Below are 18488 nucleotides of genomic sequence, written 5' to 3'. Positions count from 1 at the left end.
TTTAACACTGGCAAGCATAAATAGTGGAACGTACAAGAATGGTTTCTCATTCAATCCAGATTCAAAGACAATTGCCAGTGAGCACAACACATGGAAACCACTTTTGACACGAAATAATGCAACATAGCCTCTGTGGGACACTTACAGGAAAGAAACGTTTTGGCATAACAACATTACATTTATAATAGTCAAACAAATCATATGGATGACTAATGAAAGGAATCCCATGGAATCACGCAAGTGACTATGTTTGCTTATAGGAGTCAACGTCAAGTCAATTTGGTAGATATCTAAGCTTTTTTTTAAAATTTTTTTTTTTATTATGTGAATGGAAAAAAAAATGCCATGGATCAACCAAAATATTCGTATCAATCTAATAAAAAATTAATAATAATCATATAACTTTGGTTTGGGAAACAAGAGGAAGAATAGGATTTTGATTGTCAAAAGTTATGAAAAATGAAAAATGAAAAAAAAAAAAAAAAGGCAAAGGACTATTATAATTTTTATTCCAAATTAACCTCTTTTTTTTTTTTTGAATTTATTCCAAATTAACCTGATTGCATCTTTCTTTTTTTTTCCTATGTTCACATGAGCTTGAATTAAATTTAAGAAAGATAATAATAATTGAGGAAACAGTAGGAAGAATAGGATTTTGATTGTCAAAAGTTATGAAAAAAGAAACAAAGAAAAAAAAGAATTAAATTTAAGAGAGACAATAATAATTGAGGAAACGGGAAGAATAGGATTTCGATTGTCAAAATTGACTATTAATATATACCTTAAAACATATATTAACCGCGCCCTTAATTTTTTAATAACTTTTTCAAATTTTCTTAAACAATTTTTGAAAATGGATAGTTAATGCATATATACATTAATTCTAAAAAAAAAAAAAACATATATACTGTAAGTGCACAATTGCACCTGGACCCAAGAACAGTTATGGGCTCAGGCCCAATGAGCCTTAAACAATAAAAATTTGTAGAGAGTGGGCTTGAAACCCAGGTTAGAAGTGAGTGAAGATTAAATGACAAACTAAAGATTGCAAGTAATTGAAAACAACAAGGAATATTGTAATTGGGCCTCCTCGGACGTAAGCCGAGAGCTATTCTTATATTATCTCTCTCTCTTTGTCTTTTTTTCTTTTTAGGTTACAAAAAGTTCCACCTCATTTCTGTTCTAGGTCCTCCCTTAAATACTCTTCTTCTTAATACTTTATACACGTGTTACCCCCAACTCCCCCCTTAGTATAGATATTTCTTTTCTTAGTGCCTTTGAACAGTAACTAGAAGTTTCCCTTCCACTGTTCAAGTGTCACCTCCCCATTAATGCGGCCAGGGTGGTAGGTGCAGGGTCTTTAATGTGGAGGTAGCAGCCTTTGTCTTTGACATTTCTTCAACACTGGTGCCTCTGGGGCATTCAAGGGTTCACCCCTTTTAACCATTGGTCTTGACCGTGTCATTCCCTAACCTGTACCATGAAATCCCGGTTCTTGGTGTATCAGAGGTAAGTTCACCCTCAAGGATCCTCGGACCTTGCATGGCCGACCCATAGTATTAACAACTTCCAAACCCAGGGTCTGGTCGGCCCTCATTAACACGGCCCAAAAGGCCCATGTTCCCATCAGGATCTTTTTACCCCCCACATATACATTATCCGGAACCTTTGTTGTAATGGTAAAAAATCTTCCTATGTTGTCAGCTAATACCATCAATCCGTGATTTGCATGGCATGTTTCACTTTGATTTTTTCTTATGTGCACGTTCCTTGTTTTGAAGTTTATTCAACGGGTGGGCCAAATGAAAGAGATTTCAAATTTTCAACGCCGTGTTGGATCGTCGGCTACCATAAAGCTTCACAGTCCAGTCCACACGCACTAGTCTATTTCAAACACAAAGATTCAAAGAGTCCTACCCCAACCGAAGCTAAATTCTAATTTATCAGGACAATTTTCTCATGGCTCTTTCGCGGAGCCTTCCTATGCCAATAGATAGATTTTCATTTTTCTATGCAAATAAAAAAAAATTGACAGTTTCTATCGTTCTTGCTAAAAAAAAAAAAAAAAAAAATTATAGTCAAGTTTTGCGAACTTAGAGCAAATTAAGTATTTGAATCATAGGCGGAGGTAAGGGGTGCCAAGGGGGCCATGACATCCTTAGTTTTTGAAATTTTCCATGAATCTTCTTTTTATATTTGATAACAAATCTAAAAATTACACAAAAATGTATTCACCGATCTCAATAAAATTTTCTGGCTCCGATTTGAATGCCCAAATACCAAAAAATGATCAAAATCCTATGTGATAGCTATTTAAAAAAAAAAAAAAAAAACTTGTCACTACAGTAAACTGCTAGCAACAAGATAAACACAAGAAATTGTTTTATTTCTTATTTTTTATATTCAATTCTCTTTTTCCATGAATAAAGAAGTAATAAAAATTAAAGAAAGAATATTTAATTGAAGTGGTACAATAATAGAGCATGGATGTAAGGTGTATTGTTAAGTAGTATGCTAAAATTGATAAAGTAATTTTTTGATATGCTAAATGCTAAATTTTTTAATAAACCAGATGTGTATGCTCTAAGAAAGTTATTATTATTATTATTATTATTTAAAGGGAATAAGTTCTTCTATGACCATAATTTTTGTGTAATATATATATTTTTTAATTTTGATATGGTAAATTGTAAGTGGTTGCCTACTATTTTTATATGAGAAATGCTAACGGATGCTCTTAGACCAATGGTTAATAATCTACAAAATTTTTGTAGGAAAAAAAAAACCAATTAGTGTTTTGACATTTTTTTATTTCTCATAAAAGTAGTGTAAAAAATTTACTAAAATGGATTGTTAATCATTGTCTTAAAGGTACTTGTTAGCACAACTCTTTTTATATAAAACGGTAACTTTTTTGCCACCACTCAAAATTAACCACAATAGAACGATAACAAAAGCTGCAACTTGTGCAACTGTGCATGATTGACATTTTCTACTCGTTACTAACTTATACAACCCACCACTTTTCGTTAATCAATTATAATTGCATAAATCAATAAGTTGTAAAATGAAGTGTGAAAATGAGTATATTTGTATTATGGTTGCAAAAGTTTCAAATTTCTACTTACCAACTCTCGATAGAAATCCAAAGCATTTTATGCTTGATTAGAAAAAGAATCACATTTTAGCCTATTAATCTCAAAATTTACTTATATTAAATTATTAAAAGTTGTGTAAAAATACATAATTACTGTAAAAACTATGTATTTTTACACTGTCATTATTAATTTTATATTTAATTTTATACTTGTTATTTACTTATCATGAGAATAAAGAGAGTAAATGGTGGTTTTAATGTGTGAAGAAAGATTAAAAAAAAAATTTTAAGATCAAGAAAATTTAATATTTTAATAAAATATAGTATAAAATAAATAATTGATTTGGGCCGTTTAGAAAAACGACTATTTATAATAAAAAACATAAATTTTTATACTAAAATAGATTTAAATTTTAACATTAACCCAGCAAACAATCTTTCCACTTTTGACAACATATTTGGTAGAATACAAATCCCAATAAATAATTTAGAAGCATCGGATTCCCTGAATAGTGATTAGTTTGATCATAATCAGATAAGACAGGCTGTAGTATAGAAATGTAATCTTGTTTCATCATTAAAATTTTTATTTTATTTTAGAAAAAATGTCATTATCAACTTCGAAATTAGTTTCAGTCAAAAAAAAAAAAACTTTGTAAGTTTGGAACGTTGACTCGGTCTTCGTCTTCGTCTTCGTGAAGACTTTTCCGCTTCCATTTATTTATTACCGTCCTATAAAAATTTTCTCTTTTTTTTTTTTTTGTTTTTTTTGGTGGCTTTCGGTGGTGTGTAGCTTTCTGACGAAGGAAATAATTAAAGTTGTTGTTTTTCTGTCTGCTTTCTGTCCATCCAATTCGACGACCCGACCCACCCGGAGGATCTGACCGGATCCGAAAACCGTCTGACCCGAACATGTCACCGGTTGGCGGCGGGTCATTTGTTTGGCAAATCGACTCCGGCCGATCGGTCTCGGTTTTCCTCCTCAAAACCCGAAAAAACCGATCCACCGATGTACTAAGAATTCCCAGCAAAAATTTCCAGATTCCGGCAGATATTTTCAGATTCCGGCGACTTTTTCCAGAATCCGACTTCAAATTTTCAAAATTTGGCAGCAAATGTTCATATTTCGGCGACTTATCAAGTAGATGTAGTGATGTTTCGTCCAAATCTAGTGAAATATGGATCTAGCGAGATCTCACCGGATCGGTTTTGACGTTTTTCACCTGAAATCAACTATTGTGGCAGGATTTTTCACCGTGGACGGTTCTCACCGAACCGACTGTGTGTCCGGTGCAAAACCGATCGTGCCGATTCGACTCCCTCGCCGGTCGACGGCGGGTCAGGATTTCTTCAATCCGATTCTATCGGGTCGGTCTCGGATTAGGCACAAATCCGACCCGTGGACACCGGCTAAGACAATAATTAATTTTTGGTAATTTTTTTGTATAGGCTGGTATTGTACCCAAATATCTTATACAGTATAACCAATTAGTTTCCGTCTGTTTTTTGTTTTGGGTGATAGAAAAGAACACAAAAAGTTGAACAAAAATTGCCAGAGGTCCGTCACTTTTGTGCTGCCAATTGAGTTACAAGCTCGCATGAGTCATAACTGAGCTCTGCAAAAGTTGAACAGAACTCAATGATGAAGAAAACGAGTAAAATGTGGAACCATTTATTGCGTCATAACTGAGCTCTGCCAATTAAGAAACTTTTTTTTTTTTCTTAAAAAAAATAGATAACTTCTTATGAGAGATATTTTTTGTACTTATCTAATTATCAAGTTATTATGTATACTCTCATAAAAAAAGAAGAAGTTATTATGTACACTGATTCTATATATAAAAAAAAGTAGTGTATACTGATATTGAAGCCTACATAGAGCCATAGAGGACATGAGTTCCTGTTACTTGTTTTCTATAAAAGAAAAAAAAAAATGTTCCAGTTGCAGTCGTTTTGAAGGGGTTTAAGTCCTTGGTGCATGCAGCACAGTAAAATATTTTGTTGTGTGTTTGAGACTAACTTATAAGCTAGCTTTTTTATTTTTTTAATAATTTTTATGTATTAACTTTTTAAAACTTTATTTTTTTTAAAGTACACTTTCAACAATTTTTTTTTAACAAAATTTTAAATAAGTTATTCCTAAATACACATGAAAAAAAGTTCGACCAAATTTTTCCTTGAGCTGGTTGTCCTTAAAATCTGTAAAAAAAAAAAAAAAAATTAATGCAGAGTACAGAAATTGGTAATGGCCATTCTTCTCAAAAAGAAAAAAGAAAAAAAAAAGGTCATGGTCAATGGTCATACTAAAAAAAATTTGTATCTAATTGTATTTTTTATTCTTAAATCTGTCCATGTGCTAATTATAGTTTAATAATTAAACTTAATGTTGTTTGTTTGTCTTACACATTTTCAATTTCATTGGGGCTGTATAGGCATCTAATCTTAGAGTGCAACTAACCCAAATTAATCTTAAGAGAATTTTTTGTGAAAATTACTGCTTTGCTCTAGTAAAAATGATGTTAAGTTCCAGGCGAGTATAAAATGAGGGGGACATTCAAGGAAGCTCTCCAACAAGCAAAGCAACAACAGCCTTTCAACTTTCTCCCAGTCTTATCTTCTTCTCACCTTTCGGCTATGCCACCACCACCTCTTCCCACCATTGGCTGCCATTATTCCAACGCACCCTGAGCCTTTTCCAGTCAGCTCACCAAAAACATTTTTAAGCACAATTGCTCTGCCCACAGCATCACCATAAATCAAGGTAAAACTTTTGGTTTTCCATAAATTCTTGATTTATATATATATATATATACTTGGAGCAATGACTATAATGAGGATTAATTAAGGGTTACAATGGTGTTTTGACGGGGCTTGAGTTATAATTTAACTGAAGCATTTTGTGCAGATATTTACAATGGCAGGCAAAACCTCAAGTCTCTCAATGTTGCTCCTCTTCTGCTTTGCCTCCACTCTGCTTATTGGTCCCTCAACTTCTCAGAATGACAAAAAGGCAAATATCTTTCTATCTCTGATCTCTGATCTCTGATCTCTGATCTCTCCTGTTTTTTCACGGAAGCGAGCTTTCCCACTTAATTTACAGTTCCACCAATTACCGAATGGAATGTATTTTATTTTATTTTATTTTCCTATTTTAAATTTGATTAAAATTTTATCTCACCTCCTTTTCCTATATATATATATATATGTGTGTTTCTAAAAAAAAAGATGTTCAAAATTGTTGAGTCATCTCACATTGGTAATGTGTGATATTGAGAAGGACTTATTAATGTTTTGAAAAGAAAACAGAGCAGGCTTATTAATGTTATTCTTATGATGTGATATTATGCATGCAGGCATATATTGTGTATATGGGCAACAAGAGAGATGAGGTTTCCACGTCATCTCTTTACACAAGCATGCTGCAAGATGTTGTTGGCAGGTTATAAAAGTAGTATAATGGCACCACCAGAAACTTGCTTTTATGTTGCTTGAATTTATTTGTTATAACAAGATTTTGACAATTTTCAAGATAAGTTTTTGTCATGTTATATTTAGAATTTAAAAAAAGAAAAGAAAAGTGGGGTATCAGTCTCACATGTTGTATTTAGATGATATGACTTGAAGTGTTGCGAATATTGCATTATATTCAATTTATTAATGGTATAGTGAGTTTTAGTTAACTGAACTAGTAGGGTTTTTTGTCATTGAATAATAGATATTGAGTTTGAACTCCTCTTACACCAAAAGCCAATTAGTGTTAAGTTGAAATTCCTGTCTACACGAAAAGTGGATCAGTGTCATCAGTTGAAATTTTATATTGTGTGATTTAATATAAGTGTTATGCATATGACATATTTTCGTCCCCTCATTCTATCTTAAAATTATTAATATAGTTTTTTTATATATAAAACTTTATTTCAAAATTCTTAAAAAGTTTAAAACACTACCTTGATTAAAATTCTATTTTCTACTGTCTTTTTCTCTATTAATAAAATATTAATCTCAAACATCGAACTTCATGTAATACAAGTTAATTTTTCCATTTTATTTTTATTAGCTATTATATTATTAACGTCAATGATTTCTTAGTAAATTTTAATTTAAATGAATATGATTTTTTTAATTAATCTGTGTAAACCTAATTTCTTCACAAATTTCAAAATTAAATATACTTTTCTAGATTCTAGTCAAGAGTAACTCAATGACACTAACAAGTTTTTTTTTTTTTTTTAAATGTTAATTCAAGCTTGACTTTTTGTATCAACCATTTAATTCAAAAGGTTAAAAAAGTTATAAAGAAAATGTGAACTTTTTTATGTTTACCTTTTTGCATTTGATCAATGGCTGATACAAAAAGTTACAATACTATCTCAATTTACGTGAATTTACATTAGAAAATTATGGATAAAGTTATTAGGCGTTGAAATGCTTATAGACCTTGACTTGTCAAATTGCATATGCCTACTTTCAGCCATATTGGTCCAGAATCTTTACTCTATAGCTACAAAAGGAGTTTCCATGGATTTGCAGTGGAGCTAACTGAGCAAGAAGCTCAAAAAATGGCTGGTGGGTGAACCTGATCACAATTCCCCCCCCCCCCCCCCCCAAAAAAAAACTGGAATTCATAATAAAATGTTGTAACAATGAATATGTAGGAATGGATGGGGTAGTGTCGGTATTCCCTAACCAAAAAAAAGAGCTCCATACAACAAGGTCATGGGACTTCCTTGGCCTTCCGAAGCAAGGGGATAAACCAACAACTAAAAGCGATGCCATTATAGGAGTATTCGACACTGGAATTTGGCCGGAGTCTGCTAGCTTTAATGACAAAGGATTTGGTCCACCACCTAGCAAATGGAAGGGCAAGTGCCAAGCCTCAACCAATTTCACTTGCAACAAGTATATCTTTAACATCCAACCAAACCGTTTTGTATATATTAAGCTACGTTATATTTTTTACGGCATTTTTTATAATCACTAACATGGCTTGTTCATTTGTTGTGGTTAATGCACTATAAAAGTGGTGTCAATAATACACTAAAGTGAAAGTGATATTATTCTAATCACAAAAGCCATGCTAGTAGTTGTGAAAAACATTGTGCCAAGCGTTGAGTAGAAATTTAGAGTCAAAAGTACAACTAACAAACATGGTTACACTTAATGCAGTAAAATCATTGGAGCAAAATATTACCGTAGTGATAAATTTTTTATAGAAGGTGATATTAAATCTCCAAGAGATTCAGACGGCCATGGGACACATGTTGCATCAATTGCAGCCGGGAACTTAGTTAGTGCGGCCAGCGTAGAAGGCATTGGTTTTGGAACAGCACGAGGAGGGCTTCCATCAGCACGAATTGCTGTGTACAAAATATGTTGGTCTTTAGGCTGTAATGATGCTGATATTCTTGCAGCGTTCGATGATGCCATAGCTGATGGGGTTGACATAATATCTATATCACTTGGTGGATCTTCTAAGAACTATTTTACAGATGCAATTGCCATTGGTGCCTTTCATGCTATGAGAAATGGAATATTGACATCAACTTCTGCTGGTAACCGGGGTCCAGATCTAGCAACCCTCTCAAGCTTCGCCCCATGGTCTCTTTCTGTGGCTGCAAGCACCACAGATCGAAAGTTCTTCACCGAGGTCCAATTAGGTAACAACAAGAAATTTGAGGTAATTAAAATGTCTAGACCTTGTTTTGGAATAAAATTCATTTATCCTACTCAAAGAGTCATTGTAGAACATAAGAAATTTATTATGTTTTGTTCTATAGGATGCAACAAAGGATTCTATGCAATTTTTCAGAAAAAAATAACTTTAACAAAATGTTAATATATCAGGAAAAATCTGTTGTCCATCCTGAGTGTTTCATTTTATATTCCACAAAATTAATCTGTCACATGTACCTCATTTTTTTCCTCATAAAGTAACAAAAATTTAAAATAGAAAAGTATACACAAACAGTCAAGTTATGATCTTTATTTAGTTTGAAAGTCTCAAGCTAACCATTTTCCTTAATCGTGTGGAATTGCGTGTGTAAATCATACGGTATAAAATTTAAACTACAAAGTAACTCGAAGAATTTATTTATTTCATGTGTAGGGAGTTTCAATTAATACATTTGACCTTAAGAATGGAACATATCCAGTAATTTATGGTGGAGATGCACCAAACAAGACATCAGAATCTGGTTCTCCCTCCTATGCCAGGTAACTGAAAAATAAAAAGAAAATCTATATCAGCTTGAACTATTTTTTGATATGCATATAAACAAAAGAAACAATTTTAACCATTTGCCAGTTGTGTATACATAAATCTATCAAATCAGAGGTGAAATATTCCTTGTGCTTCAAAATAGAAGTACCAATTATAGACACTCTTCAAACATGGTAGTTAAAAACAAAATGAAACTTATTGCAAAAATGTAGGACTTGCAACGACGATTCTTTGGACAAGAATTTGGTGAAAGGTAAAATTGTACTTTGTGATGGTGAGAATGATGGTACTGGGCAACTTTTTGCCGGTGCAGCTGGTACTGTGATGCAAGGCCGACGCCCCGATTCCTCTGCTTTCGCATTTCCCTTGCCTGCAGCTTACCTTAGCTTGGAGGATGGTGCCAACATTTACTCGTACATAAATTCGACAAGGTATTCATCTAAAATACCTTAGACAACTAAGGAATTCACAAGAAATACTAATCCTAACGAAGATGCACAATTTTACAGTAACCCAACTGCGACTATTCTCAAGACTAATGACCGTAAAGATACATTTGCCCCTTACATAGCTGCCTTCTCATCCAGAGGTCCAAATCCAGCTGCACACAACATTCTCAAGGTAACTTCCAAGTAATCACTTATTCCCATTTGCATCTTTGTATTATTTGAGTAATGTTACGAAAACAATATTTTTCACAATTTTCCTTGAAAACTTTTGATATGATATATGTTGTGATAAGAGTAATATCACTTATGTGGATCAACTTCTATTACCATTTTGATTATACATCAATCACAACTTGTCATGTCATTATTTGTGAAAAATGTTATCCCCTAGAGTTTATGGTATTATTCATCTTACTGAATTTTCATGTTGTTGCAGCCGGATTTAGCTGCACCTGGAGTTGACATTCTAGCTGCATGGTCCCCAATTTCCCCAATTTCTGAAGTTTCTTTAGATCAGAGAAAATTTTCATATAATATAATCTCAGGGACATCAATGGCTTGCCCACATGCTTCAGGGGTGGCTGCCTACATAAAATCCTTTCACCCTGCATGGTCACCTGCTGCTATCATATCCGCTCTCAAGACTACTGGTAATAGCTATTTTAAGTTCCCACTCTTGGCAATTTTAAGGCTGAAGTATACAGTTTGGTCTAAACTTTAGTGTATGAGCAATTTTAGTTCTTTTTAAGTTTAAAGTGATTGCTTTAGTTCCTAACAAACTCAAAATTGATCGGCTTTTATCTCTAAAGTTTAAAGTGACCGCCTTTTGTCTTTAACATGTGTAAAGTACAATGATGTGTCACTTTTTAGTTTTGCAACACCATCATTCTTTTATAAATATAACGGATGTTGATGAAAGAAAAAGAAAAATACTATAAGTTTGTTAGGGATTAAAATATTTTCTCCTACTTTTAATTCAGACCATAACCCTTGACCAATTTGGTGTATTACTTGCAGCTAGCCCTATGGATGCTGAAAAGAGCTCCGGAGCTGAATTTGCATATGGTGCAGGCAATATAAATCCTCTTAAGGCTTTAAATCCTGGTTTAATATATGATATTGATCCACTTGACTACATAAAATTTTTGTGCGGACAAGGATATAGTACCAAGTTATTACAATCTATTACTGGTGACAATAGTAGCTGTTCAGAAGGTACTGATGGAACGGTCTTTGATCTAAACTATCCTTCTTTTGCTCTATCCATACAACCCTCAAATTCTATAAGTCATGCTTTCAATCGGACCGTCACTAATGTTGGAACATCACCATCAACATATAAAGCTATTGTGACCGCCCCACCTGGACTTAGTATCAAAGCGAACCCTAGTGTTCTATCATTTACAGCTCCTGGACAAAAGCAATCGTTTGCACTCACAATTGAAGGAACATTAGATAAACAAATGGTCTCTGGTTCTTTAATTTGGGATGATGGTACTAACAAAGTGAGGAGCCCCATTGTTGTGTATGAAGCATTTTGATATTCTATAGATGCTACATGTATTACCAATATTAATAAGTATCATTAAATAAATTCTCAATTTAGAAAATTTCAAATGACTCAGTGTTAGATATCATTTCAAATCCATAATATCACAAGAGTTTCTGTTAGAGTTAAATCACTAATATAAGTTCATATCATTAAGTCTTGCTAAATTTATATCAGTAATTGTTCTTCAAATCATGTGATATTAAATTCTAAAATCCAAACACTAACTAAGAAAACAAACATAATATAATAAGAAATTTGCGTGGTATTGGCCCTATTGGGTTGCTTTATCCAAAAGACTAACTTTTATTTAGTTTAAACCAACCTAATTTAGTATCATTTGTAATTCTAAAAATCAAATAAAAAGACATACTAGAAAATCTAGAATAATGGTGTGAAAAAAAATGCGAACTTTCAAAAATTTATGTGACAAAATTAAAAACTCAAGACTAAATCAGAGACAAGAATAATATTTTATCCACAATGGAATCATTTGTGTAGTATATGATGCTAGAGAAGTTGATTATTATTATTATTATTTGATAACAAGAGAAGTTGATTATGTAACTTTCTTGTGTGGGGGCAAGGATATATAAAGACTTTTCATAGGGAGATAACAAGAACTGCTAATGATTAAGCCACAATTATATCTGCTTGAGACCCAATCCTTCTTTTTCATTATCTTCGGGATAAAAAATGTGATCACTTTCTTGTTCCTTAGGATCGTGACAATGTTAGTTCACCGGTGTCCACTTACATTGCCATTGTGAATGCTCTAGTGGGACTAAAAATTCAAGTCATACCAAAGGTCCTTTCATTTGAGTCTCTTGGTAATTAAAAATAAATTCTATTTGGTGAAGGTCACAACAGAGATGGATCGTAATATAATCTTTGACCCCTTTGTTTGGTGGGATGGGGTGCATGAGGGACGGACCCAGGTGGGGGCCAAGGCCCAAGGGGGCCCGGGCCCCCTGGGTCCAAAACAATTTTTTTTTTTATAGTTATAATATTTTTTGTTTTTGTAGGTAGACTCCTTTTCCCGCAATAAGTCTAATTAACCTCACCCAAATAACAACTATCTAACCAAAAAATTAATGAAAACAATTAAAATATTTATAATGGTGATTATATTTTAGCAAGAAAAAAAAAACTATTTTACCACTCAAGAACCAAAAAAACATATGTTATTGGAGAAGTTAAAGCTAAATTTTTTACAATGACAGTAAACTGGTATAAATACCAGTTGATTGTAGCAAGTTGTTAAAAATGAAATAAAATATTTTATTAAGATTATATCTCTTCCTTCAATTAAAAAACTAAAATTATTTTGCTTCTTTTATTATTTTAATGAATTGTTTATATTATTTTAAATGAAATTTTAAAAAAATAGAACATTTGATCTTGGGTGTATTATAAAGTGGGGTGGTAAAATAGATAAAATAATTTTTTGAGATGCTAAAAACTAAATTTTTTAGCACCACCAATGTAAATGCTCTAACTTAAAAAAAAAAAAAAAATCCTAGCTAAGTTAGTATTAAAAAAATACATTATTTTGTTTTTGTTTTTGTTTATTGAAAAATGATTACATTTTAATATATTTAATAGCAATGATTTTGAGTATTTATAATTTTTTAATACTATATAGCGTGCGTTTGGGTAACGCGTTTTGCAATGTTAGGCACTGTTCATGCGTTTTAAGCGAGGGATCCACGAAACTGTTGCAAACAAATGAAGAAAAACGCAGACTCACAACACAGTGTGAACAGTGTTTTTCTATTTAAAAAATATTTTTTACAGTGTTTTAAACAATAAGTTTTTAGTTTTCCGTAAAATAAGAGGTATTCAAACAAACTCATAGATGTCTATTTGGAGTTTTCTTTTTTTTTTTTCTTTATATTCCGGTCTCCGCTAGCTTAAAATCTTGGATCCATCCCTGTGCATCAAGTTAAGAGCCCCGTCATTCCTTGTTTCCTCTTAATTTTATTATTGTTATTATTTTTTTACATGCATAATTATTTTCGTTTCAGACTGAAGTGTAGAAAAATAGAAAAAAGAACACATATATTCTGAACAAGAGCCTTTAGTTCTCTTTGTTAGATGTAATACAAGTCTATATTATATTATATTGTATTTTTTTTTTTTTCAAATTAAGATCCTATATTGTAACTTTAAGTGATAGAATACAATAGACTAAACATAGACTGTAGAGTAGAGTCTGTACTCGGTAGACCATGATTTTGTATAATATCATAATCCCTCGTGGTTTTTGTAAATTTGTAATACCATGGATTACTATTATTTTAGGATTAAAATACTAAGCCTAATGCATTCCTTTATAGACCTTACATTGGGTTATTGTAAAATTTTGGGCAAAAATGGGCTTTTGCCCCTTTTCGCCCAAAAGATGTAGCAAATTGCTCTTGTTTTAAAATTATCTAGCAAAATACTCCTGTTTTGAAACTCGATTTTCTAAAAATCGAGTTTTACATTGAAACTCGATTTTTAGAAAATCAAGTTATAGGCAATCAAACTTAAAACAAAAAAAATACTAGAACTCGAGTTCCATGTGAATTTTTCCAAATAACTCAATTTTCATCCAATCGAGTTTTACATTGAAACTCGATTTTCGAAAAATTGAGTTTCAAAACATGGGTATTTTACTAGATAGTTTCAAAACATGGACATTTTGCTATATATTTTGGGTGAAATGAGCAAATGCCCATCTTGGCCTAAAATTTTGTTGTTGTCTTAGTTTTAACTTTTAAGTTTAGGTTAAAAATTTTACTAAAAAAAAAAAAATAATAATAAAAGGTTAAAAATGTGTAAAATATTGTTCAATATATCAAAGATGTAGTTGCTAAAATACTGATTAAAACTTGCTGCTGTAGAAGAAGACCATTTGGCCAAGTCGCTTCAACTTTCTTCTGTGGTTTGGTAAAATTATTTCACTTTTCATTTGTCACATGACTCACATCCTCCTTTTACTTTTCTCGAAAGGCCCTTTAAAATCTTCTTTTCCTTCACTTTTTTTCTTTTTTCTTTTTTTTTTTATGAATCTTTTCCTTCACTTAAAAAAGCAAGTCATATCTTATAATATATTCCATATAAGAATCTAAAAATAAAAACAAAAGCATGTCTCCTCTTTTCTCTTTACTGGAAAAAGGAATACATTATCCTTTCGCTTCGCATTATTGACGAAACCAAACGTGAAACACATATGAGAGTTGTTTCGCAATTAATCAAGATGGTCAAGTCTATCAACTGAGTTGCCAGTAAGTTACATAGCATTTATGGATGCCACTTTTGAGATGAATTGATGAAATTCAAAAGACATGAATGATTCTCTAATATTTTATTCACGCAACACAGCCACAGTGAGACACTTGTAAAATTGTTTACATGTAAAGTGCCAATTTCTTAATTTAATTTAATTTATAATAAATTACCGAAAATTTGGTCATTCACACTTGGGATAAAAAAACACAAGGCAAAGTATATTTAAAAACTATATAATTTTTAATTGTATGGAAATAAAACTTTTTTTGAGAAGAGAAGAACCTGAAAACTTTATTAATGAAGATTGACTATATTAACTTGAAAAACATAATAAAACTGTATTGGAACATCCTCTATTCACACAAGATAATTTATAACATTGAGAAAATGCCTAGCTAAACTACAATCAAGTTTATTATTCTCTTCTAACATAAGAGTATAGTATAGTATTGAAATAAGATTGATAAAAGTTTAAAGCTTAATTTGTAAAAGTATATATGACAGCAATATATTTTTAATAATCAAACAAAACATATAGATGCAGAATGAAATGTTATTTTTTTTTAAAAATTATCGCATAATCAAATACCGTGGACGGTGGTGGATCTATAAGGGAAAGAAAACATGCAAAAAGTGGCTCTTTTATATGGCCCACGGCCCACTCTCAAAATAATTTCATGTTTCATTTTCTAAGTTCGCATCCTCCGTAGTGGGCCCAGAACAAAAAGCTCTTTCTTCGGCCCACCCTGTAAGAAAATTAGAAGAGGATACATTCAAACACGTGGAGAGTCCACTACCGTACGGTCTAGAAAAGACCTAACAAATCAGTCGGGTCGGACCAGTTTGTGGAATAGTGAAAAAGAAGAATATCTGAAGAGAAAGACATAGGCTCAGAAAGAGGGCAACCTTACTTACATTCAACCCTTTCAAACTTCCTTTTCCGCTTTAGGGAACATTATTAGTAGTCTGGAAGCAATACTTTCTCTTTTTACACAAGGGATAGGCTCCACAACTTTATCTTGATCACAAACACAACCCTCAAATTATTAACAAAAAACAAAACAAAATTACAATGGTTACCACCCTATGCATGAAATCATTGAAATGTAATTTTTTGTCAACCAAACTCATCATGAGTCCATTAACCCAACCTAAGAACAATTTTCCTACTATTTTGAGCACCCCAAAAATATTCTTGAAATATTTTCATCTTTTAAGTCAACCAAAGTCATCATACATATAAGATACTAAGTGCATCTCTAACAACCTCTCCAAATTTTTGTACTGTTTGGACAACAAACAGTTACATTTTTATCTACCTACTTTTTCAAATAGATTTTTCAACAGACTCTCTATATTTTCTCTATTCTATTTAAATATTATTTCTTCATTCTTTCTTTAATATTTAAAATTTTTAGTGATATTTTTTTAACAAATCTTGTGGAGCACTTGTGGCAATGATATAGTGGGTCGTATGATCATCTAATTGTAATAAGAAGTGTTTTGTTCTTATGTGGTAAGTTGTTATGGATTCTAATTTGAACTCACCACTAAAATTATTTTTTCGCAACTGTAATAGCCAATAACAACTTGCTACTTAAAATTTGTTGTGAAAGAATTGTGCAAATGTTGTGGTAACATTTCTCAATTTTAATTTAATTCAATTTTTTTTTTCTTCTCTTTTCATTTTTTTCCATCTATACGTTTGTTCTTTTTCTTTTCTTTTTTCTCTTGTTTTTTCTCCTCCACGCAGTATCCCCACTTCTCCTCTTTATCTTCACTTTTGTTTTTCATTTTCTAACTCTTGGTCTACCTCTATCTCTAGATGTCTCTCTCTTTCACTTGGACTGAAAACACTAAAACATGCCATTCCTCTTCTCATCACATAGAGGGGAAATCACCTTTGTGCTCCACCAAGGGAGAGAAAAATTGTCTTCGTTCTCTATCCTCTATCTCCATATATTGTGGGTCAGATTTTTTTATTTTATTTTAAATTTGTTATGATTTTATTAGTTTTATGAGAAAGACTGTATTTTGTGATTAGATTGCGTTTTGTATTTTGTTCATATTGTGTTTTGGTGTATTTGTAGCCGTTGAGGTTGAGATAAATGCTGAAATTTTAATTTATTGTGCTAAATTTTTTATTCGGATTTATTCAAGTGTGGATTATTTTAAATGAGAAAAATGGTTTGGAGTTGCTACGGATTTTTTAGATCAAGAGAACTACAGTAGCAACTTCGAAATTTTTTTGAAAAAGTTTTATTTTTAGAGAATCTATTGGGGCTGATTTTTTTGGGTTTACTCTCCAAAAAATGACTTTGGTTAATCTATTGGAGATGCTCTAACCCCACCTAAGAACAATTTTCCCAGTATTTTGAGCACCCCAAAAAATGTGCCCACAAAGTAAACAACTTACAAGAACTGCTCTTTCCTTGCGGAAGCACAATCTTTCTCCTCCAATCACTCATACTTGAATCAAAATGAACTGATTCCATAATTTGAAAAAAAAAAAAACTAAAAGGGAATAAATAAATACAAGAATATATTTTCTCTCCCTCTCATGCACACACCTATTATTTATGCAAGTCCATAAATCCACAATTCAGAGTGTTCATAGCTCAATAATAAACAAATAGCCATGTTTTTAGGAGTTACAACCACGCTTTTAAAACGTGGCTATAGGACACTTTTTTTTAGTGAGAACATTTTGAGTCAATTTCTTTTAATTAGACTAATAGAGTAGGAAACATAATTTCTCATGTATTGGCCAATTAGTGATCTCTCAATAGTTGTGGGGTTGTTTTTTTGGATGTAATTTTTGGCCCCACATGTTTTGTCAATGTTATTCACGGGGATAAAAGTATTCTTTTTCAATTAAAAAAAATCAACTTGATCCAAATTTTCAAACACACATCTTTGGAGCTTGTTTTAGATAGCTAACCAACCCATAGCTATCTACTTGTCTTTTGACGAAGGAATTAACCCAAATACTTAACAAAAATCCCCAAAATTTTCCCCTCAATAGAAAATGAGGGACGAGGGAGGTTTTTGACTGACCTTGGGGAAGAACTTAGGTTCCGAAAAGAAGTTCATAATACATGTATATTCCCTTAAATGAAGATGAAAAAAGAACATTTTTAAAGTTTAATAACAAAAAACAAGTTTTATGCAAATATTAGGACGAAAACATTATTTTGGTATAATTAATAGAAACCAAATTGTTCACAAACAGTAGTGAGTTAAAATATATAACCCTAAATCCATTAATAAAATTCCCAAACCTTACTTTAATTTTAAAATCAGGATAGATCATAAAACCCACTAAACCCAACCCATTGCAATCTCCAATTACATGTCAATATTTTAAGTAGAATTTTTGTGACACTGTAATTATTATTTAAAATACAAGTTATTGTTGCTTATTTTTCTCACACAATTTGTGGCTGAAAACTCATCTAACTTTAGTATCATGTGAGAATATTTAGTTTTAGAAAATTAGTAGTATTATTGCTTTGCATTAGTACATGATTAACTCAAATGTATAGCAGCATTAGTAACAGTACAGTGAGGATTTTTTGGTCAATTTGAAGCCCAAGCTCTCAAACATCATTCCTAATTCCCCAGCTATATATATAAAGTGGCCATGCAACCACCTCTTCCCATCATTGGATGCCACTTCAAGGCACCATCAACATCCTTCAGGAAATTGTTTTCCATTTAGCTTACAGTAAAAATTAAGAACACTTCCTCTGGGCTCAGCATCTCTAGAAACTAAGGTAAAACTCTTTAGTTTCCCTTAAATTCTTGATTTTTTAAATACTATACTTGACTCATTTGGATAATATTGCATGAGAATAATAGTGTTTTGAAGGGGCTGGAGTTATAGTTGAGCTGAAA

General features: G+C 31.9%; 1 protein-coding gene across 1 annotated transcript; it reads left to right on the top strand.

Annotated features, from left to right (window-relative positions):
• Positions 1–5666: 5666 nt before the first annotated feature.
• On the top strand, positions 5667–11376 carry LOC142641100 (cucumisin-like). The gene is made up of 11 exons (XM_075815483.1): positions 5667–5858; positions 6003–6107; positions 6451–6536; positions 7569–7663; positions 7753–7996; positions 8264–8774; positions 9204–9310; positions 9530–9748; positions 9827–9938; positions 10203–10416; positions 10784–11376. The coding sequence occupies exons 2-11, from the start codon at positions 6012–6014 to the stop codon at positions 11305–11307; spliced, it is 2208 nt and encodes a 735-aa protein (XP_075671598.1). The 5' UTR covers positions 5667–5858; positions 6003–6011; the 3' UTR covers positions 11308–11376.
• The last annotated feature ends 7112 nt before the right edge of the window (positions 11377–18488 follow it).

Source organism: Castanea sativa, chromosome 6 (genome assembly GCF_040712315.1).
Source record: "Castanea sativa cultivar Marrone di Chiusa Pesio chromosome 6, ASM4071231v1".
Lineage (NCBI taxonomy): Eukaryota > Viridiplantae > Streptophyta > Magnoliopsida > Fagales > Fagaceae > Castanea > Castanea sativa.
Note: the sequence above shows the minus strand (reverse complement) of the source record. Positions and strands in the feature narration are given on the sequence as shown.